This window comes from Canis lupus, chromosome 21 (assembly GCF_003254725.2).
Source record: "Canis lupus dingo isolate Sandy chromosome 21, ASM325472v2, whole genome shotgun sequence".
Classification (NCBI taxonomy): Eukaryota; Metazoa; Chordata; class Mammalia; order Carnivora; family Canidae; genus Canis; species Canis lupus.
Genome location: NC_064263.1, coordinates 41,200,207 through 41,225,002, shown reverse-complemented (window position 1 = coordinate 41,225,002; position 24,796 = coordinate 41,200,207). Strand labels below are relative to the sequence as shown.

General features: G+C 51.1%; 2 protein-coding genes across 3 annotated transcripts; both read right to left on the bottom strand.

Annotated features, from left to right (window-relative positions):
* LOC112667715 (serum amyloid A protein-like) lies at nt 1-23,678 on the bottom strand. 2 transcript variants are annotated; one of them, XM_049098855.1, is made up of 4 exons: nt 23,545-23,678; nt 3,565-3,669; nt 683-821; nt 1-298 (listed from the first exon to the last, which is right to left on the bottom strand). In XM_049098855.1, the coding sequence occupies exons 2-4, from the start codon at nt 3,653-3,655 to the stop codon at nt 136-138; spliced, it is 393 nt and encodes a 130-aa protein (XP_048954812.1). In that variant the 5' UTR covers nt 3,656-3,669; nt 23,545-23,678; the 3' UTR covers nt 1-135. The 2 variants fall into 2 exon arrangements, with proteins under 2 accessions (XP_048954812.1, XP_025315467.1); XM_025459682.3 differs by lacking the exon at nt 23,545-23,678 and adding an exon at nt 4,296-4,567.
* LOC112667716 (serum amyloid A protein-like) lies at nt 19,235-23,678 on the bottom strand. The gene is made up of 4 exons (XM_025459683.3): nt 23,545-23,678; nt 22,813-22,917; nt 19,925-20,063; nt 19,235-19,541 (listed from the first exon to the last, which is right to left on the bottom strand). The coding sequence occupies exons 2-4, from the start codon at nt 22,901-22,903 to the stop codon at nt 19,379-19,381; spliced, it is 393 nt and encodes a 130-aa protein (XP_025315468.1). The 5' UTR covers nt 22,904-22,917; nt 23,545-23,678; the 3' UTR covers nt 19,235-19,378.
* Nucleotides 23,679-24,796: the final 1,118 nt, after the last annotated feature.

Below are 24,796 nucleotides of genomic sequence, written 5' to 3'. Positions count from 1 at the left end.
TCCATCTCTTAAGCATTTATTAGACACCTCTTAGGTGCCCTCCCCAGCCTATGTGGCCAGAGATCTCAACGAGTGGGTGTCCCTGCCCTCAGGGGGCTCAGAGCCCGGCTCCCCAGGGCAGAGTGAAGAGGAAGCTCAGTATTTGCTGGGCAGGCCAGCAGGTCGGAAGTGGTTGGGGTCTTTGCCACTCCGGCCCCATTTGTTGGCAGCCTGGTCAGCCTTCGAGTCCTCCGCTCCGTGGCCGCTGTCTCCAAACTTAAGACGGTCTGTGATTCTCTGAGAATTCTCTCTGGCGTCGCTGGGATGGAGGGGGACAGGCAAGAGATGAATTAGGGCCTGATGAGTGAAGCCCACCGCCCCCACCAATCTCTCCTCTCTCCAAGGGCTGGCTGACAGGAGCCAGGGCAGGAGAGGCTGAATCACCCTGCACCTGACCCTGCACCGGGCACAGCCCACCCCAGCCAGGCTGGTCCCCGGGCCCCCAGCAGGAAGGCAGGGAATCCCCGGGTCCCCCGGCCTTGCAGTGGCCCTGGGAGCCACTCCAACCCCACACTGGGCCCAGAGGAGGGGTGGGCAGGACCAGGAGGAGCCAGTCTCTCCTGCAAACAGCTCTGGGACTTGGCCTGTCCTCTGAGAGCCTCGCCCAGCTCACCATCCCTGCATCCCCAGGGGCCCAGGTCACCTGATCACTTTAGCAGCCCAGGCGCCCCCAGGGCCCCTTCTTGCAGCGTCATAGTTCCCCCGGGCATGGAAGTATTTGTCTGAATTTTTGTAGTTGGCTTCTCTCATGTCAGAGTAGGCTCTCCACATGTCTCTAGTCCCTGGAAAGGAAGGAAACTGAAGGTAATTATCTCTTGGAAAATAGAGAAAAAGTTTTCCTCCCACTGATACTAGATTTCAGTCTTTGACAAAACGCTTGGAGATGATCTTGGCTGGGAGAAATATTCCCTAACTCTTCACTCCCCTGATTCCTCCAGAATCGCACTGGATACACATTTTATTATCTTTGATTCCATCCTGTAGATACCTGGCTTTTGGCTCTGTGTGATGTGTGTGAACAGGGGTGGGATGGTCTCTAAGGGATGCTTCCTTGTACAATGAAACTCTACCTGGAAAGACTAGGGAACCCCCTGCTGGGACGTGAGGACAAAGCCCAGGGTAAGGGTGGCTGCTGCCCCAGGAGGCTCAGCCTAGTCAAGGGGAGAAATTCATCCCTGTGGGCAGCCTGAAGACAACTCAGTCCAACCTACTTCTGAAGGTCCGGGGTGTATTTGGCCTCCAGGCAACTGTCAGAATTCATTCATAGAATTGAAAAAGTGAGCTCCCCAAAACAGCTTCACAGAAATCAGGTCACGAGATGCATAAAAAGGGCAACTGACCCGCCAGCTCTAAAGCTCAGTGTCCTCCCCATAAATGGAAGAGTATCGCCTTCCCCACGGTGGTTATGCAACGAAATGAGAAAATACACATATAACTTCTAGAAGATTGTAGGTGCTCAATACGCTATCACCTCACTAGGCCTTAGGAAGCCTGGGACAAATCCAGCAGCGGGATTAGGCTAAGAGGAAGGCCAGAGAGTATGGACTGAAGGAGTCTCAGTAGACCACTCAGTAACCACATGAAGACTTCTAGAAAGTAGCTGACTAGGCAAAAGAGAAAAACCTCAGTCGAGTGGTCATCATAGTTTGCGTAATATCGGCCACGCCCCTATCTTCATTTCGTGTATTTCTTATTCCCAGTGCTCAGAAAGATCGCTTGGTTGAGCAGCACAACCTTCTGACTATACTGATTCCCTCCCAGTTAACAGATTCAATAGATGCCTGGGGGCCGCTTGCTTTAGAAGTACTTCCAAATGCCCGACATATCTGTCACTCAGGGAGCAAGACTGCAGGTAGTAGTACCCAATCTTGAGTGGGGAAAAAACCCACTGGGTGCTTGCTAAAGGCCAGATTTCAGGCTCAGCCTCAGAAATTGTGATTCAGCAGAGGGGGAGTGTGTGGACCAGGCATCTGCATTTCACAAAGCACCCCAAACCCCAGGTGATTCTCATGCAAGTGGCCCTAGCATGACCCTTTGAGAAACCTTGACCTAAAGATGAAAAAAAAAATTGTAGCTGTGCCTGTGAGAATTTAGAAAGGATTGACAGCAAAGTCTTAAGGCAATAGCCACTGGCCATCACAGAAAACTCAAAATAAATGATTTTGTGAAATAAGCAAATTTGGCCTCTTGACCTTGCCTAATAAGGGGTATATCTCTTCTCTCTGGCCCAGCCAGGACTCAGGCCAGAAGAGGATCATCATGTAATTCCTTGTGCCTTCGACTGGGGGAGAGAGCTCTCAGAGTTGCCTTCAGCCTGCAACACAGCTATCTGGCATTTGGACAGATGAGCAAGAGGATTATGTGTTCACAGGCCCCTCACTCTCCCATGTGCTCTCTGGTCTGGGAGACAGGGTAGTCCTGTCACAGGAAGCTCTGGGAGCGCCAGCACTGGGGTAAATCCTGCTCTGTGTGGGGACTTTGTTAGGACTCTTCATCTCTTTCTGCCTCAGGTCCTCTAAAAAGACATGATGGTGCCTACATCCCAGGATTAAAGATTAAAACCTGAGGATGAAAACGAGTTCATCCATACATGTAAAGCTCTCAGAGCAGCACCTAGGACGGCCAAGCTCAGTTACTCTTGGGTGTAATTACTAGGTGCACAAGTTGGATGCACCCACTTCAGGCTGCCTGAGACCCAGCCATGAGCTGTCCCTGCCTTCCCACCAGGAGGCACTAGAGTCCACTCGGAATAGGGAGCAGGCACCAGGGACCCCAGATCTCTTCCAAACCCTATATGACCTCAGGCAAGGGGATCCCCATGGAAGAGGGTGATGCTGGCCAGAAAAGCCAGGGGTGGTGGGATAGGACAGATGAGGTGTCAGGGGAAAAGGCACAAGGAGGAAGTAAGGCCTGGAGATCTGATACACAGTATAATGGGCACCAAACAATGTATTATTATAACTATGAAGCTTGCTATACTCTAGAACTTAATTATTTCTTTTGTAAAAAAAATAAAAAAGATTTTATTTATTTATTTCACAGAGAGAGAGAGAGAGAGCACAAGCAGAGGGAGCAGTAGGAGAGGGAGAGAGAGAAGCAGGGCCCCAGTGAGCAGAGAGCTCAACATGGGGCTCGATTCCAGGACCCTGAAGTCATGACCTGAGCCTAAGACAGGCGCTTAATCAACTGAGACTTGCAGGTGCCCCAAACTTAATTATTTCAAATACTATTAAAAAAAGGATAATTATATAATATAGTAGAGGTGCTAATTATAGCTACAAACGCAATCAAATATATAAGTGCATCAAATTAACGTGACATATACCTTAATTATATATAATGTTACATGTCAGTTATATTGGAATTATAATAAATAAAAAAGGCCAGGGAAACTGCTGACTTGCAAACCACGCTTTGTGCTTCCCACTCTTGGCCCCTGCCCTGTGTGGATGTGGCCCCCGCTCAGGTGAACTCCAAAGGAGGCCAAGTGCGGTCTCCCCATGACCCCCATGCTTTGGTCCTTACCTTGACCCGCTTCCTTGAGGAATGTCAACCATCTCTGGCTGCTGACGCCCAGGACCAGGGAGCACAATAGGATGCCCACGAGAAGCTTCATCCTGCTGCAGAGTCCTGGGGACACATGAAAAGGAGACGAGTTTGGTTTTTGTTTGGTTTGGTTTTCTACATGGGGGGAATGTGACCTATCCTTCGTGTGTACACACACACACACATACGTGTACCTATGCACCCATGTACATGCATCGGTGTGGGGGGTATATGGAGAAGGAAGTGGACAGCGTGTATTAGCATAGTTAGCAGGTGATACATAGCTACGTAGACAGAATTCCAGGGGGTCCACGTCTCCATTTCCACTTGCCTCCCGGGAATGCCAGGATGAGAGCCTGCACGGCACTTCCAATACACACCACTTTCAATCCTGCCCTATGAGCCCTCACACCCACTGACAGGAAGCTTCCGAGGAGGCCTCTGGGCATTTGTGACCGTGCACCTGTCTGTCGAATGAGATGAGTGTAACGATGCCCACACACTTGCAGGTGCCTCTTGTACCCACCCCCGAAGGCCCACAGAGGACAATCACAACTAAAGCCCAGTCCCAGAAAGTATTCACATCTGCTGAATCCTCATTGTCAGGATCATGGATCCAGAAAGGAGCAGATGGCTGGGACCCAGCACAGGAACGCTGTGGGGAAAGAGAACCTGCCAGGAAGAACCGCTTGGAAGGTTCTGGACCTCACCTTTGGCTGTCCCTCCCCGCGGAGGCTCCTGGTGAGGCTGAGCTGCCCTGGCCTCCGGCCTGCGACGTGTGCCAGCACATATATACTGACGCTCTGCTGGAGGGACGAATGGAAGACAGGGCGAGGGAAAACACTGGGCTGGGGAAATTCCCCGAGGCCAGAGGCAGCTGCAGATAATCAGGCTTTTTCCTCGAAGCCTCTCATTTCCCAGGTTGTGCAATCTGGCAGATTCTGGGAGTGTGGCAAACGTGGGGTTTCCAGCCTCTTTCCACTCTCACTGCTGCTCAGGAAAGGTTTTCTTCCCCACACAACTGCTGTGAAGGGGGATCAATAAGAGAAAAGAGACCCGAGTGCCTAAGGCCTGAGAGCGCACAGGGCCACTGGAGGAGCAGAAGGGGGTCCACTGAGGGATGCAAAGCCTGGGGCTGGGCCCAGGGAGCGGGAGGGAGACAGGAAAGCCTCAGGACCAGGGCAATAAGCTTCCAGCAGCCAGCGGGGGGCCTGGACACTGGGAAGGTCCTCCAGACGCCCCAGCATCACGACCGGCCACTGTGGGGCGCCTCTGCAGGCGCAGTGAGGACTGGGCCGCCCAGGGACACCGACCTGGGGCTAGATACTGGCTCCCATGTCACGCAGAAATGACATCCTAAAAACCATCAGGAAACAGCGCACTGGCTGGGAGCCGAGCAGAATAGAAGATTCAGGAAGGGAGCCGAGAAAGCGGGATGCAGCGCAAGAACAGAGGGAGCGGCCGCTTCGGCCCGAAGAGCAGGACCGCGCTGTCCTGCGGGAGGTTAGTCAGGGTGTGTGCGGAAGGCCCTGCGCAGGGCTCCGTGGGGCCGGGAGGCCCGGTGGGCGCCCCGACCCCTTCCTGCCCATTCAAGTGAAAGGAACGCGCCGAGCTCATCGGATTTCCTCGGGGAGAGAGGACGGTGCATGTGTGACGTGGCGGCGATCAGGGGGCGTCCAGAGGACAGACCCGTCCTTGTCACACTGAGGCCCTGGGCCACAGGCCGGAGACAGTAGGGCAGGGAAGGCCCGGCCCAGGGGTGCTGGCTCAGGGGTGCTGCCTGGAGCGCCCCTGGCAGACGAGGAACACCAGCGGCTCGGCAGACACAAGACAAGTGCCTGCAGGGCTGATGCCAGCAACCTGGAGACGGGGCAGCCCAGAGGCTGCAAGATGCTCCGTAGTGGCCAGGTCGGGGGTGGCATTCATGCTCCACCAGTAACCCAGAGAAGAAGCAGGAGGCCCACTTCTGACTTGTTACAAGACTAGAAGGGATCCGAGCAGGACGTTGCAAAGGGGAGGCTGACCCAGGACGAAGCAAATCAGGCGAGGATTACACGAGCGTGAGGGAATCATTGGCTGAGATGGGCGCCTGCCAGTGCGGGAGTGATGCCTCTTCTGGGGCTGGGTCTCATCTTAATTCCTGTAGGTGTGATGAGCTGAAGCTGCAGGCAGACAACTGTCAAAGGATCTCTCTGCCCTGTGGGCCTTAGCCAAGGCGATGCTAAGCTACATTTGGATATTCCCCACACAAATCATTCCTTGGGAAAGCTGGGGTCCCTAGGTCCACTGAGTCCACGACCCTGAGCTGCTTTGGCTCCCGGGGTCGTAGGAGTAGACATGTGGGGAGACGGGCAGTTGTCACCCTCCACAGCCATTGGTGACAGGGAGCTTGGGGGCTGCTTCCCAGAGGAGGCCATGGGATGCCCACAGTCTGCCCCCTTGGCTCCCCAGGGCAGAAATTCTGGGTCAGTGACCCCATCCTGTGACAATTCTTTTGCTCCTTCGTGGCCCTTCTGTGCTGGAATGCTCCCTCCCCCACTTTCACACAGCATTCAAGTCATTCCCTTCTTTGATAGAGACATTGCAGAGAGACTGAGTGCAATTTCTAGACACCAAGAGACGCTCCTCACAGGGACGTGAACAAGCACCGCGTGGTCTCATCCTTTGTCACATCGTGTATTCAAACTTCTTGGAAGGGACACTCAGATCTCTGCAGGGCCCTGCTAGAACAATAGATATTAGGGACCGGCAGCTAATTCCCTGGTGTCTAATACAGAAGGAAGATGCTGGCATGGTGGCATCAAATGTCCAGGCCTTAGAGAGATGTCCCAGGTCTCCCCGGAATCGCTGTGTCCAGGTTTGCAGAGACAGTGCCCATTAGGGCTTCTTGTGTCAGCTTTATCAGTAGTGGCAACCCCTTCACTCTCAGAGTGACCTGGTTTACATAAGGTAGATGCCCCCCCCACCCCGTGACCAGGCTATTAAGGGGCCTCAGAGACCCCCCTTTGCTCTGTTGCAATTAATGTAAGTGGATGAGAAGGGGACCAAGGCTTGAAGAATCAGAAAGCCAAAGTTAAAAAAGAAGTTCCACAGGACACCGTGACCCAGGGAGGCACGGGAGGCCTGGATCCCAGGGTCAGAGGGACAGCAGAGAGAATGATGAGCATTTTCATGAATTTAAAATGAGAAGAATAACCATACTTACCTGCAAGGTTCACATGGATAAGAAATAAAAATTTCATCATTCTGATGTTGAAATATGTCCCATATTTCTTGGTCTTTCACCGTGGCAGACTCCCAAACCTTTGGAACTGCCTAGGTGTTGACAGACACAGAGGGGTCTTTAGTGACGTTCGTGAGGTGACTTGGGACCTCACGAAGGACAGGGGCTGATTGCCAGGAGGCCCAAGCATATGATTGGAGGCACTTTCGTTCCGTCCTCTTACTAGAGGGAAGGTTCAGGGACAGGAGCATTGAATCAATCCCCCATGCCCCAGGATTTAAGTAATCCCTTATGCAACGAAGCCTCCATAAAACCCCAGAGGGCCTCGGTTCAGAGAGCTTCCAGGGTGTAAGCATATGGAGACTCGGGAGAGTGGTGACCTGGGAGGACATGGGGCCTGTGGCCTTTCCCATCCTTTGCCCTCCGGATCTCCTCATCTGGCTCTTCCTCTGTATCCTCTTCTATAGCCTTCATGACACTGGTAAATAGAAGTAAGTGTTTCCTCGAGTTCTGTGAGAGCTTCTAGCACATTATTCCAACCCAAGGGGGAGGTGGGGATCCAGCCACCTGGATCCCTCAGCCTGTCTGGGGTCTGTCAGAAGCACACAGAGCAGCGGGGGTATAGGATTGACATCTGCCTGGCTGAGGTGAAGGGGAAAGATCCTGTCCTAGGACTGACTCCTTAACGGGAGGCTTCTGTGCTCTCCCTGGGTAGAGAGTGTCAGAAATGAGTGGAATTCTAGCACACCCAGTTGGTGTCTGAGAACTGCTTGGTGATGCATGTGGGGGATCCCCACAGACCCTGACCCTGGATCTGAGACCTAAAAGACTGCCTCATTGGGTGTGGTCGGGGTGGGTCCATTAAGGCTGAAAGGGGGCTTGGGTCGGTCTGAGCACCTCAGAGCTCTTCATACACTGAACCTTTCTGCGCTGCAAGACAGTTCATAATACTTTATACGTTGCAGAAGACAGAAGATTAATTAATAGATTATTACGCTGCCACACATTATTAACGCTTTAAGAAGGGAGAGGACCAAGCAGAGTTAGATTTTTAAAGATCCTGCTTTGACTACTCAGGACATAGCAACATTCTTTCAAGTCTGGGTGTCTCTGAAGATCTCTTTGGTAGAAACCTTGTGCCCAGGACAGTGTTTGTGATGCACAAGACAAGGCGGAATCCCTGCAGCTGTGCAAGGGAAGAGGGAACATTCTCTGGGCCCTGGAACTCCACAGGTAGCACTGGGAGAAACTGAGGCTGGAGGAGCTCAAAACTTGCCACAAGGAAAAGAGAGGGCAAAGCGGGTTCAGGAACACATGCAATATTGACTGCGTCATCTTTTCCGTCTAAAGACCCCTAGGTAGTTAGAGTAAAAGAAAACTTTATCAGCATTTCCATCTGTATGATTTCCTTTTATTCTTCACTTTCTTCTTTCCAATATGAACTACTTGTTTAGCATCCACTTGTGAACAACTGTGGGCATCCGTTGAGGCTACAATTCATGTACTCTCTAAAGCATTGCTGGTTTTAAAACTAAATACTATATCCTGCATCATAAAAATACCTTTTAAAAAACTTAAATAGAGAATAGCTTAACAGAAAGAGTTTATGCTCCCCACAAAAGATGTTCAGGTCTTGCCCTTTCTTTTTTCAAGTTTCATCTTATGCATTGATCGGCACTAATTCTTTTAAAAATGTTATTAACTTATTTTAAGTCATCTCTACACCCAACGAGGGGCTCATGCCTCCATCCCAAGAACAAGAGTCCCATGCCCTACGATCTGAGCCAGCCAGGAGCCTCTAGGGACACGAATTCTTAACTTTGTTGTACTTTCTTTCTCAATAGCAAATAGTCTTTTTGAGTGATCATCATCTCATTCATTCCCCTCATGATCATTTCCGTAATCTATGTAATTTGCTCCGAGGACAGAGGATATGCTTTATGGCTTAGCTATCTTTACAAACATTGAGGGACACATACTTTTACTTTTCTCTCAAACTGGAGCAGTTTCTTTAACAGCCACCACTTTTGTGAAGAGAAGTTTTGTTTTGCTTCCTTTTTTTCCTTTTCTCCTGAGGAATCGTTGAAAGTCTCAGCTTAGACACATGGTGTATCTGGTCGTCTCTATCCTGGGAAGGTGGACTGTCCTGGGGGGGGGCCAGGACAACCAACTGTTAAGTCATTGGTCATACGAGTTTAGCCAAGGTGGGATGCTTTATACCATAGAAACTAATGAGGCACACTGTGAGGCACGGATTTTTTTTTCACTTCTGGCTTCTGGGGAGGCAGTTATCAAACATCTCCCAGCACGGGGTGGGGCGCCACCTTCTAATTCCAAGCACCACAGATCCTTTTCTTTGGGAGTCTAGGCACAGACAGACCAGCGCTCCAGGAGAGGGAAGCTGCTGCAGACCCACAGCTTCAGCCCCAGAACAGGTGCATTCCTCACACCCACCCTTCAATTCACTCAGGGAGATTCAAAGAAAATAGCGCATTGGAACAACTGAAGAAAGCGTTAAATTCTCGGGCCCGCGGTAGATGATATGGCTGCATATATTCCCAAGGAACAAACAAACGTGGCAGGGCTGGGGCGGGTGCACAAAGCATCCAGCATGAGAGAACACGTGTACTCAGCCCCTTTGTGCTTCCTGAGACCAGGAGCTCCACCTCCATGATATCCTGTAGGGAGCAGCAGCTCCCCAGTTCCAGGGCAAGGCAACCTGCTCAGGCAGGGGGTGCTTTCTGCTCTGGTGGCTCCTCACTCTGCCCCTAGTCCCACACTAGTACTAGCAAACCTACAAAAGAATCCTTTCAAAGATCAGATCTCTCATGTTTCTCCTTTCAGCTCACTGCTGGTGGCTCCCAGGTAAGGGGACACCTGCATTCCCCCACATGTACCCCCAATGGCCTCTGGAAGAAGCCAGGAGAGGCAGCAATCAACAACACTAACTACAGCACAACACAAAGCAAAACTGCATAATTATCGGACCTTTCAATGACTGTAGCATTTCTCAGCATAAAAGCTCTTCAGAAGGATTGTTCTGAGCTGGTTAGAGCCAGTTCACAGAGGCAGACTAACTCTCCGCATGGACCCAAAAGGTTAACCTAAGTCCCCCTTTTCTGGCTCACGTTTGGGCTTAATACAGAGCTCCTGTTCCTAGATTCGACTTAATCAACTCACGGTGACACACCATGTGTTAATTTAGATTAAACAATGCCACAGAGGTATTTATGTAAGTAGGATTTTTTGTTGTTGTTGCAAGGAGACATAGTCATCTTTAGGAAGCCAAATAAATATTAGATACGGTGAAATGGTTGATAAAATCTCTCCTCCCCAGATTCTCCTCTGAGGCCAGATGTTCTTCAGGAGCCTGATAGAATCTTAGGGACGGTTAAATATGTGTTATACAAGCTGTGGTAGAACACAGAAAATGAAGTTGTACAGCCATTTGAAGAAGCTAGAATAATCTTGATTCCAAAACCAGACTTGGGTTGTACAAGGACATAAAACAATAGCCCATTTTGTTTTCAAAGGCACATTCAAAATGGAATATAGTGTAAACAATCTAATCGGAGCTTAAGAATGCCTCACCATTGCCTTGGTTTACTCTTGGAATGCGCAAGGAGGTCAACACTATAATATTGATCAGTATGAAAAAGACCATAACATTCTGTCAATTGATAGCCTAAAAAAGATAAATAGTATCTCAGTTGATGAAAAAAAATCATTTGAGAAAGCTCAAGATATATTTATGGTGTAAAAAAATCCTTTATGAAACTGAACATCAAAGGTAACTCTCTTAAATGTATCAGACTAGGTGACAGTAAACAAATACTTTAATGGAAAACTTCTAATCCATTTTCTGAGGATCTAGAATGAGCATAGACAGACTACCAACTATCACCACTGTTTTCTATCGTAGGTCTGGCAGCCATGGAGAATACCTTGGAAAATAAAAAGAAAGAAGAAATATTAAAATTGGAAAGGTGGAGATTAAACTGTCATTATTAGCAGATATTAAAACCATTAACTCCTAGAAGCCACAATCAAAAAACTACTAGACTTGATAAGAGAATTTAATAAGATAACCCAACAGTTGATCCAGAAACCAACCACATTTCTCCATATCAGAAATAACCAAATAGAAAATATGATTAAAAATAGGAAACCATTCCTGGTAACAACGTATCTACAAAATACCTAGGGATGAAATGAATGCGGAATCACACTGGAGAAGATTTCAAACCTCTAATAAACACGTCATACGATGATGTGATTTAATTGGAGAGGAGCTGCAGGCTCTCAGATGGGATGATTTCATTTTGTAAAGATGTTAATTAGGGATCCCTGGGTGGCGCAGCGGTTTGGCGCCTGCCTTTGGCCCAGGGCGCTATCCTGGAGACCCGGGATCGAATCCCACGTCAGGCTCCCAGTGCATGGAGCCTGCTTCTCCCTCTGCCTGTGTCTCTGCCTCTCTCTCTCTCTGTGTGACTATCATAAATAAATAAAAATTGAAGAAAAAAAAAAAGATGTTAATTAGGGATCCCTGGGTGGCTCAGCGGTTTAGCGCCTGCCTTTGGCCCAGGGCGTGATCCTGGAGTCCCGGGATCCAGTCCCACATGGAGCCTGCTTCTCCCTCTGCCTGTGTCTCTGTCTCTGCCTCTTTCTCTCTATGTCTCTCATGAATAAATAAATAAGATCTTAAAAAAAATAAAGATGTTAATTCTATCCCAAATTAATGGACAAATGTAATGCCTTCAAAGCAAAATTCCAGGTGAACTTTGAGGAATCGAAGAAAATTACTGAAATTTATTTATTTATTTATTTATTTATTTATTTATTTATTTATTTATTTTTAACTCTGAAATTTATATTGAGAAGTAAAGATCATACATAGAAAAATAAATCTTCATAAATAAGAGTGTGAAGAGGTTGCACCTGGGTTGCTCAGTGGCTGAGGGTCTGCCTTTGGTTCAGGTCGTGATCCCAGAGTCCTGGGATCTAGTTCTGCATTGGGCTCCCCACAGGGAGCCTGCCTCTCCCTCTGCCTATGTCTCTGGCACTCTCTGTGTCTCTCATGAATAAATACATATCATTACTTAGTTAGTTAGCTAGTTAAATAAAAAAAGAAGAATGCAAAGAGTTGACACTTGCCTTACTCAGGAACTAACACACAGAGCCAATGCGGTAGTAGAAACAAAGTAGTAGTATTGACAAACAAAGGACACATTGACCAACCGGAGAGAAGAGAGTGCAGAGCTAGGGCCACACTTAAGGACAGTAATATGTGATGCAGGAGACACCTCAAATCATGGAGGAAGAGAGGGCTTACTTAAAGAGAGTTTCGAAGGAACTGGTCACCCTACAGAGAAAAATGAAACAGGATCCTTGCCCCATACATATACAAATATCAACACTAGGATATTAAATACAAAGGTAGAATGATAAAGTTAATAGAAAATATTTTCACAAACTAAACTTGTGGGGCGCCTGGGTGGCTCAGTGAGGTAAGCATCTGACTCTTGGTTTCAGCTCAGGTAGTGACCTCAGGGTCATGAGATTGAGTCCTGGGTTGGGCTCAGGGCTCAGGGCTCAGTGTGGAGCCACTTGTCCCTCTCCCTCCCTTGCTGCCCCTTCCTCAGCTCATGCTTGCATTCTCTCTCTCTCTCTCTAATCAATAAATAAAATCTTTTTTAAAAAGTTTTTTTCACCATATAATTTATTTATTTGAGATAAGCATGAGCAGGGTGAGGGGTAGAGGGCAATATATAAACTGTTCAACAAATAAATAAATGAATTAGTGGGGGCACCTGGGTGGCTCAGTTGGTTAAGTAAGCATTGGACTCTTGATTTCCCCTCCAGTCCTGAGCTCGGGGTCTTGAGATCCAGCCCTGCTTCAGGCTCTGCACTCAGCTGGGAGTCTATCTGAGATTCTCTCCTTCTTCCTCTGTCTCCTCTCCCCCGACTCTCTCTCTCTCTCTCAATGTCTCTGTATAATAAATAAGTAAATCTTTTAAAATATAAACTTGTGATGTGGACGAGGGAAGAAATTCTTATAATTTCAAAGCACAAACCAAAATGTGAAATAGTGAACTTGAATACGTCAAAAATAAGAATTCATCTTTATTTTTATTTATTTTTTTTAAGAATACATTTTTAGAGAGAAACTGGCAAATGACAGCATCTAAAACATGTCGAGCGATTAATTCTTCCAATGAATCTGTGAGAAATGGACAGCACTGCAAATAGAAAAATGGGTGAGGAGCTCAAAAACCTAGTGTGCAGGCAACTGCCAAGGACCAAGAAGCTCACAAAGAGATGCGCTCAGCGTTCCTCTTGGGGAAAAGGCAAATAAAACACTGAGCAGTCGGGTCACGTGTATTAGAACAGAAAAAAAATGACATTGGCATAAACCTAGTATATCAGGAGAGCGCGTGCTGGGGTGTTGTGGGTCTGTCACTCTGCAGTGTGGCCCGACCTCCGGGGTCCAGCTCCTTGGCCACCAGCAGGCACTTTCCCAGCTCCGCCTCCCACCTGTGGAACCACGTCCACCTGCAGCATCCGTGTCCCACCTGCAGCATCCACGTCCACCTGCGGCATCCGCGTCCCACATGCACCACCCGTGTCCCACCTGTGGCATCCATGTCCCACCTGCAGCATCCACGTCCACCTGCGGCATCCGTGTCGCACCTGCGGCATCCATATCCCACCTGTGGCATCCGCGTCCCATCTGCGGCATCCCGCTACCCACCAGGCAAATCATTGTGGTGTCTCCGACACAGAGTCACGTCTAAATATTAAATAAAATGGGCGGCGGCACTCTCAGGGGACGAACCGAAGACCTCTGAAGTCTCCTTTGTTGTTCTGGTTTCAAAGAACTCCTTGGTCAGAGCAGCTGCTGAGAACGCGGTGCCCGGTGCGCTTCGTATTCCTGCAGCTGCGGGGAAGAGGAACACCCTTCCTCTGGTCCTGAGCAAACTTCTTTCACGGGGGGTCAGTGGGGCCTGTCTTTTTCAGGGCCAAGTTCTGGAATAATGTCGGTTCGGCCTGAAAGATAAGCAGGCCTAGGAGAAAATTGAATCCCTACGGGAAAGGAAAGGTCAGAATAGGATTGGGACAGACGGACTACGGCGCGTGATCAGCACCATCCTTTTTTTCGTAGCTTCCATCCTGTATGTTCACTGGGACCCTGACTCCTTTACCAGTTAGTATCACATGATCTTTATTAATATGGGTGCACTATTGATGTGTGTGGATGTATTTGCACATTTAGTGCAGTTGGGGGGGGGTGTGATGAGAGAGAAAGGCACACACGTGTGAACTATATGCTGAAGAGACATCTGCTGCTTTTCCTCATCTCAACCCTAGCCTCCCAAGCAGGCGTGAGGTTGGCTTTCTCACCTTTGACAAGCAGCACCCAGGACAAGGCCTAGCAGACAGTGGAGCTGAATGAGCCTAGGTTGAAAGAACAAGTTAGAGAAGAAAAGTTGAAAAACATTTAATAAGTATATGGGCAGCCCGGGTGGCTGATCGGTTTAGCGCCGCCTTCGGCCCAGGGCGTGATCCTGGAGACCCAGATCCAGTCCCACGACAGGCTCCCTGCGTGGAGCCTGCTTCTCCCTCTGCCTGTGTCTCTGCCTCTCTGTGTGTGTCTCTCATGAATAAATAATCTTTTTATAAAAACCATTTAGTAAGTACAAAGAGAAAAAGAAAACAGCAGGGCTAACTTCCTCATCCTGGGTTGGGGGAGAGGCAGGAAGCACCTCCTGGAACCTTCATGTTTGCCTTCCGGTCTATTTCCTAAGCGTGTGTACTTACCTGAGTACATAATCAAAGACAGGGATATAATACTCAGCATTTTCCAGGCTGCTTTTTCCCTGAACAACTTAGCAGAGCATTTGTCCTCGAGCCTCCTCTCACCTGCCAGAGTCAGGGGCCAAGCTGAAGTTCACATCTGGCCGCCTGGGATTGAGCACTTGGACTCTTCGCCACATGCTGTGCGGCTGCCGCCTGAACCGTGGCCCAGGATAGTCCATCACCCACTAATGTACAGTGTAATTTAGTTCCATTGTGGTAAACATGCATAGCTAATAACGGCTCCCCCGGAGAGTGCGACCTGCCCGGGACCACTGATCTCCTCTGCGCCATCGGCCGCTCTGTTCCCAGGGCCTCGCTCAGTTCCTGCCACATTCTGGGGCTCATTCAGGAGGGGGTGAATCCGGGAACGGACGGATGAAGGAGTTTTGTAAGCATCTGTACCCACCAGGGGACAGTTGGGCTTTGAAAAGGCTTGTGTTAGACTTTTGGACATTCCAAAGGGGAGGCCTACAGGGGATTAAGGGAAGATTCCAGTGAAGGGTGGCTCCCTTCCTGCTCAGGTCCCTGGGCTGCAAGGCCCTGTGGGCAGCCTGGAGTTCTTGTCACTTTGCCCAGCTCTTTCAGCAAAGGGACGTGTGAGTCATGATGGGAGCTTTGCAAAACGTTTTACACAGCATGGTTTCACAGCACTCCGTAAATCACGGATTGTGTGTAGAGCACACACGTTCTTCCCAGAAAAGACCCGAGACTGCTTTCCCATAGTTAGAGACTTCAGAAACCGACTTGGGAATCAGGGGATGGTGAAAGGGTGCCCTTTGCCCCCGAGTTTGACAAGCAGGCAGTCAAGTGAGTCTCTTCCCTGTCCCACACCTGAGGACCGGGAGGCTCCACGCACCCCACATCCTGGGGAGAGCATCCAAGAAGCAGGCCACTCTCGCGAGCCCCCAGGGCTGATGAAGAGGCACCTGTGCAGATGGGTGCGATCACCTCCTCCCGGTCCCATTCCCCTCTGCACCGTACAGAAGAGGCCCGGACAGGACGAGAAGGGGCCCTCGGTCACTCGGGGTGTCCTGGAGAGACCACTGAGGTTGGATGAAGGCTGTGGCTGGGCCACGAGGGGCAACATCCTATCTAGAGAGGGAGGTTGGCACATGGGCCCTGTCAGGACCAGTCATGGATAACCACCTCTCTCTGGGGGGGTCCCGCACATGTGGGGGTGCTGGTGTAGAGCTGACCTACACCCCAGGAGCGGGTAAATAAAATGAGAGGGAACCTGTATAAATAGTAACTGTAATAGCATATTCTAGTTTTCTAAGATAGACATTTTTTAGCATGATTTTTCTGAAATTAGGACATCTCTTACATCCACCAATAACCAGGCCGCAGTCATAAAGTCATTATCATTGCTCTAGGAACATTTAATCAATTTATTTTGCGTATGCTTCATCTTTTTTTTCTTTATACACAAAAGTGATCTAAGATAAAAATGTATGCCCAAGTAGGTCCAAGAGTCTCTTCCAACAAGAGTCAAGTAAAACTGCTGAGGGATAGGAAAATATTACAACTTCCCAGAAGGGAAGAATTCACAGGACGTTTTTCATGGAGCTTTACCAACAGTAATGCATATCTCAGTCCACGGGGTCTTGGGCTCAGGGAAATGCCGTGTATCTTTCCCCTCCTCTGTTCTCACAGAGCACCCTCTGCTAACTTGACCCTCTGAGAGTCCACAGGGTAGTCTGGAAGTTCAAATATTAGTTGCTCTCTCCCAAGGCTTCCCCTCAGAAACCAAGAGGACTGATAGCTTCTGTCCTCCTGAGGTTTCTATTTGGATTTGAATGGGAGACAGTGCAAGGCCCTCCTAGGAACAGTGAGTGTTTTTGATGCTCAAGTAAAATCTTGTCACTTCCCGCAGTACCTAGTGGAGATTCTGGTGTGGATCACGGCCACCCAAGGTGTCTCCTGACCCCGTTGTGCAGATCAAGCCCTGGACCTGACAGCTGTATGTCCTCAGCCCCAGGCTTGCCTCCCGGTCTATGAGCTCCTGAGCAACACTCCTTCTATAGCATTGAGTCATTTCAACAAATATTTATTAAGCAGCTACTATTTGCTCTGTGCTGTGACTGGTACTGGGGATGTGAGGCTGACATGCAGTTGGGGGATCCCTCTGCCCTTGGGTTTCCCACCCTCTCGCCCGACAGCAGAGCGCTAAGGGGCAAACTCGGGGTGTGGGAGGAGTCCCAGTCCTGGGACACCTCCACAGGACAACTGGGCCCCTGCAGGTCCCGTCCTCCTGTCTGGCGCCCTGTGCCCACTCTCATCAGCTCTCTTACTTTCAGAGCACACGTCTCTGCTCCCCTTGGGGTCCCCCACCCCCAGAGCATGAACCCCTCTTGCTTCCCCTTCGGGCTGGGGCAGCTGTTGTTCCTCTCCTCTACCTTGAGTCGCCTGCAAGCCAGAAGAGGTGGGTGGGAATATTTAAAGGTTTTGTAGAAAAAGGCCCGTCAGCACACATTGTGTACCCCGTGCACTTGTCCTGCAAAATGAAGGAGAAGCAAAGGCTTTCTGAGAAGCAAGTGAGGGCCGTGCTTGGCACGCAGCTGCCTGGCACAGCAGGTTCCAAGTTGCTCAGGAGGTGGCAGAGGATGGGCTGGAAAGTCAGATCCACGGAGAGGCGGGCGACCTTCGGGGAGGAGGCGTCAAGGTGAAGCAGGACAACCCCGCCCCGAGGGGCGCCAAGGGGAGTGAGGCCCCAGGTCACCAACTGGACCCCACTCCCCGGGCCTGCCCCCTGCCGGGCCGCCACCTGCTTCTGCTGCCCCCGCCTTGGCTCGACAGAGACCCGACCCTGACCCCCAAGCCCCGAGCCCGGACCGTCCACCTGCACCGGGCCCTGCTGTGGGCAGGAGCCACGATCTCCCGTCACTGACACCTGCATCCTCACTTCTGTTTCCTCCTTGACCACGCGTGCAATTGTCTTTCCTCTGTGAAATGTCGTCATGACTCTCTCCCTCCGGAGGGCTCCTCGATGTCTTTGTCGGAGAGGATCCACATGCTGGTAGCGATTGACATCCCTGAGCTCCCAGGAGGGACAAGCAGGGAGGAAAGGCCTCTCCCCCAGCCTGGGGCTTGGCCTCCTCCCTGCCCCTGTGACGCTCCTGTCCTGTGCAGGCCCCCAGGCCCCTCACCAGCTGGAGCTTCCTGGCTGTCCCCCCGAACTTCCTTGGCATCTTCTGTGACGCTTCCCTGCAGCGCTGGGCCTGTGTTAGGTGGGTGCTGACCACAGCCACACACTGGGTGACTTAATCCACTAAATGTATTTCCCATATTTCAGAGAGCAGGGAAGTCCAAGACCAAGATGCACTAATTTGGTGCCTGGTGGGAGCTCTCCTCCCGGCTTGCACATGGGCACCTTCCAGCTGTGTCCCCTCGGGGCAGAGAGGAACGAACAAGATCTCTGGTATTTGAATTTTTAAAGACACTGATCCCACAAGACCAGCTTGCACACTTGTGAATTCGTTTAACCGGAATCACTTCCTTAACCGGTGGATGCCCACACTGGGGTGGGGGGGTGGGGTAGGGCTTCACATATGACCTTTCAGTCCATAGCTCGGCCTCCTCCACAGCGAGCCTCAGGCAAGTGGACAGCATCGCCCCCACCACCCGCCGGGCCCCATGACCCATGTGGGCTGCCTCCAGGTGAGTTCCCAGCAGCCCCAGCTCCATTCCCAGTTCACTGCACACCGTTGGAGTTTCCTGCCTGGTATCCTCCTTGGCACCTCAGTGGGGGAATCCTTGTTTGTGGGCTTTGTCTTGGGACACCCCCACAATCTTTATGGGCCATCCAATGGGCTACAGGAGTGCCAACAAGATGGACATCTCAGCTTTGTGTGATCTGGACCCCATAGTGTGTAATCTTGCACCAGTCAATCTCTCCTTCTACTATAATGTTCCATCTCAAATTATTACCTGGTTTCCGTGTGCTGACTCCACCCCAGGTGCCACCCCAAATTGCTTCTCTCCACTGCTCCTTCTTCACTACCACCTCCCCAGTGTGACAGGCTAAGGTGCAGAGGCCTGAGGAAATAGTCACGAGTGAGGTGGCATTTCGTCTACACTTAGCTTGAAGTAAGGCAGTGAAATCAGGAGGAGCAAAACTCTCTTGGACACATTCTTAGATGGCAGGGACAGAAACTGGTTGTAACTGGACTTGAAGGCCCTGCTGAGAAGCCCACAGAACATCAAGGTGGCCCTTGATCCCACACTCCTGGCCTCCCTCTGCTGTGTCCCTTGTCCTGAGGACAGCGACCACTGAGGAGCAAAGCTAAGGGAACCAGACGCTGAGGACAGAGAAGGTGACAGGACACAACTGACACAGATAGAGTTCTGGACACCAAGGAGCCAGAAATAGCACCAGTGTAAGCAGAGGGGCCTGGGCAGGGGGGGCAGGTCAATCCGGGAAGGTCTGATTGGGAAGGGTGGGTACAGGCGTCTGTCCGGGTGCACTGAGACGGTCGCCCCTACACCAAGGCCCAGGCTCAGCCTCACGCGGGTGTCCATCCATCCCTCTGGGGAACTAACCAGCAGGACATACACCCAAGAAGAACACGCTTTTCAACAGTCCATCTCTTAAGCATTTATTAGACACCTCTTAGGTGCCCTCCCAGCCTGCGTGGCCAGAGATCTCAACGAGTGGGTGTCCCTGCCCTCAGGGGGCTCAGAGCCCGGCTGCCCAGGGCAGAGCCAAGAGGAAGCTCAGTATTTGCTGGGCAGGCCTGCAGGTCGGAAGTGGTTGGGGTCTTTGCCACTCCGGCCCCATTCGTTGGCAGCCTGGTCAGCCTTCGAGTCCTCCGCTCCGTGGCCGCTGTCTCCAAACTTAAGACGGTCTGTGATTCTCTGAGAATTCTCTCTGGCGTCGCTGGGATGGAGGGGGACAGGCAAGAGATGAATTAGGGCCTGATGAGCGAAGCCCACCGGCCCCACCAATCTCTCCTCTCTCCAAGGGCTGGCTGACAGGAGCCAGGGCAGGAGGGGCTGAATCACCCTGCACCTGACCCTGCACCGGGCACAGCCCACCCCAGCCAGGCTGGTCCCCGGGCCCCCAGCAGGAAGGCAGGGAATCCCCGGGTCCCCCGGCCTTGCTGTGGCCCTGGGAGCCACTCCAACCCCACACTGGGCCCAGAGGAGGGGTGGGCAGGACCAGGAGGAGCCAGTCCCTCCCGCAAACATCTCAGGGGCTTGGCTGTCCTCTGAGAGTCTCGCCCAGCTCACCATCCCTGCATCCCCAGGGGCCCAGGTCACCTGATCACTTTAGCAGCCCAGGCGCCCCCAGGGCCCCTTCTTGCAGCGTCATAGTTCCCCCGGGCATGGAAGTATTTGTCTGAATTTTTGTAGTTGGCTTCTCTCATGTCAGAGTAGGCTCTCCACATGTCTCTAGTCCCTGGAAAGGAAGGAAACTGAAGGTGATTATCTCTTGGAAAATAGAGAAAAAGTTTTCCTCCCACTGATACTAGATTTCAGTCTTTGACAAAACGCTTGGAGATGATCTTGGCTGGGAGAAATATTCCCTAACTCTTCACTCCCCTGATTCCTCCAGAATCGCACTGGATACACATTTTATTATCTTTGATTCCATCCTGTAGATACCTGGCTTTTGGCTCTGTGTGATGTGTGTGAACAGGGGTGGGATGGTCTCTAAGGGATGCTTCCTTGTACAATGAAACTCTACCTGGAAAGACTAGGGAACCCCCTGCTGGGACGTGAGGACAAAGCCCAGGGTAAGGGTGGCTGCTGCCCCAGGAGGCTCAGCCTAGTCAAGGGGAGAAATTCATCCCTGTGGGCAGCCTGAAGACAACTCAGTCCAACCTACTTCTGAAGGTCCGGGGTGTATTTGGCCTCCAGGCAACTGTCAGAATTCATTCATAGAATTGAAAAAGTGAGCTCCCCAAAACAGCTTCACAGAAATCAGGTCACGAGATGCATAAAAAGGGCAACTGACCCGCCAGCTCTAAAGCTCAGAGTCCTCCCCATAAATGGAAGAGTATCGCCTTCCCCACGGTGGTTATGCAACGAAATGAGAAAATACACATATAACTTCTAGAAGATTGTAGGTGCTCAATACGCTATCACCTCACTAGGCCTTAGGAAGGCTGGGACAAATCCAGCAGCGGGATTAGGCTAAGAGGAAGGCCAGAGAGTTATGGACTGAAGGAGTCTCAGTAGACCACTCAGTAACCACATGAAGACTTCTAGAAAGTAGCTGACTAGGCAAAAGAGAAAAACCTCAGTCGAGTGGTCATCATAGTTTGCGTAATATCGGCCACGCCCCTATCTTCATTTCGTGTATTTCTCATTCCCAGTGCTCAGAAAGATCGCTTGGTTGAGCAGCACAACCTTCTGACTATACTGATTCCCTCCCACTTAACAGATTCAATAGATGCCTGGGGGCCGCTTGCTTTAGAAGTACTTCCAAATGCCCGACATATCTGTCACTCAGGGAGCAAGACTGCAGGTAGTAGTACCCAATCTTGAGTGGGGAAAAAACCCACTGGGTGCTTGCTAAAGGCCAGATTTCAGGCTCAGCCTCAGAAATTGTGATTCAGCAGAGGGGGAGTGTGTGGACCGGGCATCTGCATTTCACAAAGCACCCCAAAACCCAGGTGATTCTCATGCAAGTGACCCTAGCATGACCCTTTGAGAAACCTTGACCTAAATATGAAAAAAAAAATTGTAGCTGTGCCTGTGAGAATTTAGAAAGGACTGACAGCAAAGTCTTAAGGCAATAGCCACTGGCCATCACAGAAAACTCAAAATAAATGATTTTGTGAAATAAGAAAATTTGGCCTCTTGACCTTGCCTAATAAGGGGTATATCTCTTCTCTCTGGCCCAGCCAGGACTCAGGCCAGAAGAGGATCATCATGTAATTCCTTGTGCCTTCGACTGGGGGAGAGAGCTCTCAGAGTTGCCTTCAGCCTGCAACACAGCTATCTGGCATTTGGACAGATGAGCAAGAGGATTATGTGTTCACAGGCCCCTCACTCTCCCATGTGCTCTCTGGTCTGGGAGACAGGGTAGTCCTGTCACAGGAAGCTCTGGGAGCGCCAGCACTGGGGTAAATCCTGCTCTGTGTGGGGACTTTGTTAGGACTCTTCATCTCTTTCTGCCTCAGGTCCTCTAATAAGACATGATGGTGCCTACATCCCAGGATTAAAGATTAAAACCTGAAGATGAAAACGAGTTCATCCATACATGTAAAGCTCTCAGAGCAGCACCTAGGACGGCCAAGCTCAGTTACTCTTGGGTGTAATTACTAGGTGCACAAGTTGGATGCACCCACTTCAGGCTGCCTGAGACCCAGCCATGAGCTGTCCCTGCCTTCCCACCAGGAGGCACTAGAGTCCACTCGGAATAGGGAGCAGGCACCAGGGACCCCAGATCTCTTCCAAACCCTATATGACCTCAGGCAAGGGGATCCCCATGGAAGAGGGTGATGCTGGCCAGAAAAGCCAGGGGTGGTGGGATAGGACAGATGAGGTGTCAGGGGAAAAGGCACAAGGAGGAAGTAAGGCCTGGAGATCTGATACACAGTATAGTGGGCACCAAACAATGTATTATTATAACTATGAAGCTTGCTATACTCTAGAACTTAATTATTTCTTTTGTAAAAAAAATAAAAAAGATTTTATTTATTTATTTCACAGAGAGAGAGAGAGAGAGAGAGCACAAGCAGAGAGAGCAGTAGGCAGAGGGAGAGAGAGAAGCAGGGCCCCAGTGAGCAGAGAGCTCAACATGGGGCTCGATTCCAGGACCCTGAAGTCATGACCTGAGCCTAAGACAGGCGCTTAATCAACTGAGACTTGCAGGCACCCCAAACTTAATTATTTCAAATACTATTAAAAAAAGGATAATTATATAATATAGTAGAGGTGCTAATTATAGCTACAAACGCAATCAAATATATAAGTGCATCAAATTAACGTGACATATACCTTAATTATATATAATGTTACATGTCAGTTATATTGGAATAATAATAAATAAAAAAGGCCGGGGAAACTGCTGACTTGCAAACCACGCTTTGTGCTTCCCACTCTTGGCCCCTGCCCTGTGTGGATGTGGCCCCCGCTCAGGTGAACTCCAAAGGAGGCCAAGTGCGGTCTCCCCATGACCCCCATGCTTTGGTCCTTACCTTGACCCGCTTCCTTGAGGAATGTCCACCATCTCTGGCTGCTGACGCCCAGGACCAGGGAGCACAATAGGACGCCTACGAGAAGCTTCATCCTGCTGCAGAGTCCTGGGGACACATGAAAAGGAGACGAGTTTGGTTTTTGTTTGGTTTGGTTTTCTACATGGAGGGAATGTGACCTATCCTTCGTGTGTACACACACACACACATACGTGTACCTATGCACCCATGTACATGCATCGGTGTGGGGGGTATATGGAGAAGGAAGTGGACAGCGTGTATTAGCATAGTTAGCAGGAGATACTTAGCTACGTAGACAGAATTCCAGGGGGTCCACGTCTCCAATTCCACTTGCCTCCCGGGAATGCCAGGATGAGAGCCTGCACGGCACTTCCAATACACACCACTTTCAATCCTGCCCTATGAGCCCTCACACCCACTGACAGGAAGCTTCCGAGGAGGCCTCTGGGCATTTGTGACCGTGCACCTGTCTGTCGAATGAGATGAGTGTAACGATGCCCACACACTTGCAGGTACCTCTTGTACCAACCCCCGAAGGCCCACAGAGGACAATCAAAACTAAAGCCCAGTCCCAGAAAGTATTCACATCTGCTGAATCCTCATTGTCAGGATCATGGATCCAGGAAAGGAGCAGATTGCTGGGACCCAGCACAGGAACGCTGTGGGGAAAGAGAACCTGCCAGGAAGAACCGCTTGGAAGGTTCTGGACCTCACCTTTGGCTGTCCCTCCCCGCGGAGGCTCCTGGTGAGGCTGAGCTGCCCTGGCCTCCGGCCTGCGACGTGTGCCAGCACATATATACTGACGCTCTGCTGGAGGGACGAATGGAAGACAGGGCGAGGGAAAACACTGGGCTGGGGAAATTCCCCGAGGCCAGAGGCAGCTGCAGATAATCAGGCTTTTTCCTCGAAGCCTCTCATTTCCCAGGTTGTGCAATCTGGCAGATTCCGGGAGTGTGGCAAACGTGGGGTTTCCAGCCTCTTTCCACTCTCACTGCTGCTCAGGAAAGGTTTTCTTCCCCACACAACTGCTGTGAAGGGGGATCAATAAGAGAAAAGAGACCCGAGTGCCTAAGGCCTGAGAGCGCACAGGGCCACTGGAGGAGCAGAAGGGGGTCCACTGAGGGATGCAAAGCCTGGGGCTGGGCCCAGGGAGCGGGAGGGAGACAGGAAAGCCTCAGGACCAGGGCAATAAGCTTCCAGCAGCCAGCGGGGGGCCTGGACACTGGGAAGGTCCTCCAGACGCCCCAGCATCACGACCGGCCACTGTGGGGCGCCTCTGCAGGCGCAGTGAGGACTGGGCCGCCCAGGGACACCGACCTGGGGCTAGATACTGGCTCCCATGTCACGCAGAAATGACATCCTAAAAACCATCAGGAAACAGCGCACTGGCTGGGAGCCGAGCAGAATAGAAGATTCAGGAAGGGAGCCGAGAAAGCGGGATGCAGCGCAAGAACAGAGGGAGCGGCCGCTCCGGCCCGAAGAGCTGGACCGCGCGGTCCTGCGGGAGGTTAGTCAGGGTGTGTGCGGAAGGCCCTGCGCAGGGCTCCGTGGGGCCGGGAGGCCCGGTGGGCGCCCCGACCCCTTCCTGCCCATTCAAGTGAAAGGAACGCGCCGAGCTCATCGGATTTCCTCGGGGAGAGAGGACGGTGCATGTGTGATGTGGCGGCTTCAGGGGGCGTCCAGAGGACAGACCCGTCCTTGTCACACTGAGGCCCTGGGCCACAGGCCGGAGGCAGTAGGGCAGGGAAGGCCCGGCCCAGGGGTGCTGGCTCAGGGGTGCTGCCTGGAGCGCCCCTGGCAGACGAGGAACACCAGCGGCTCGGCAGACACAAGACAAGTGCCTGCAGGGCTGATGCCAGAAACCTGGAGACGGGGCAGCCCAGAGGCTGCAAGATGCTCCGTAGTGGCCAGGTCGGGGGTGGCATTCATGCTCCACCAGTAACCCAGAGAAGAAGCAGGAGGCCCA

Bases quoted from the DNA above. Each gene is read 5' to 3' on its own strand.
- LOC112667716 (XM_025459683.3), bottom strand. From the start codon at position 22,903: ATGAAGCTTCTCGTAGGCGTCCTATTGTGCTCCCTGGTCCTGGGCGTC. The intron at 20,064-22,812 runs GTAAGGACCAAA...CTTCCTTTCCAG, and splicing joins CCTCAAGGAAGCGGGTCAAG to GGACTAGAGACATGTGGAGA. The intron at 19,542-19,924 runs GTGACCTGGGCC...CCTCCATCCCAG, and splicing joins TGGGCTGCTAAAGTGATCAG to CGACGCCAGAGAGAATTCTC.
- LOC112667715 (XM_049098855.1), bottom strand. From the start codon at position 3,655: ATGAAGCTTCTCGTGGGCATCCTATTGTGCTCCCTGGTCCTGGGCGTC. The intron at 822-3,564 runs GTAAGGACCAAA...CTTCCTTTCCAG, and splicing joins CCTCAAGGAAGCGGGTCAAG to GGACTAGAGACATGTGGAGA. The intron at 299-682 runs GTGACCTGGGCC...CCTCCATCCCAG, and splicing joins TGGGCTGCTAAAGTGATCAG to CGACGCCAGAGAGAATTCTC.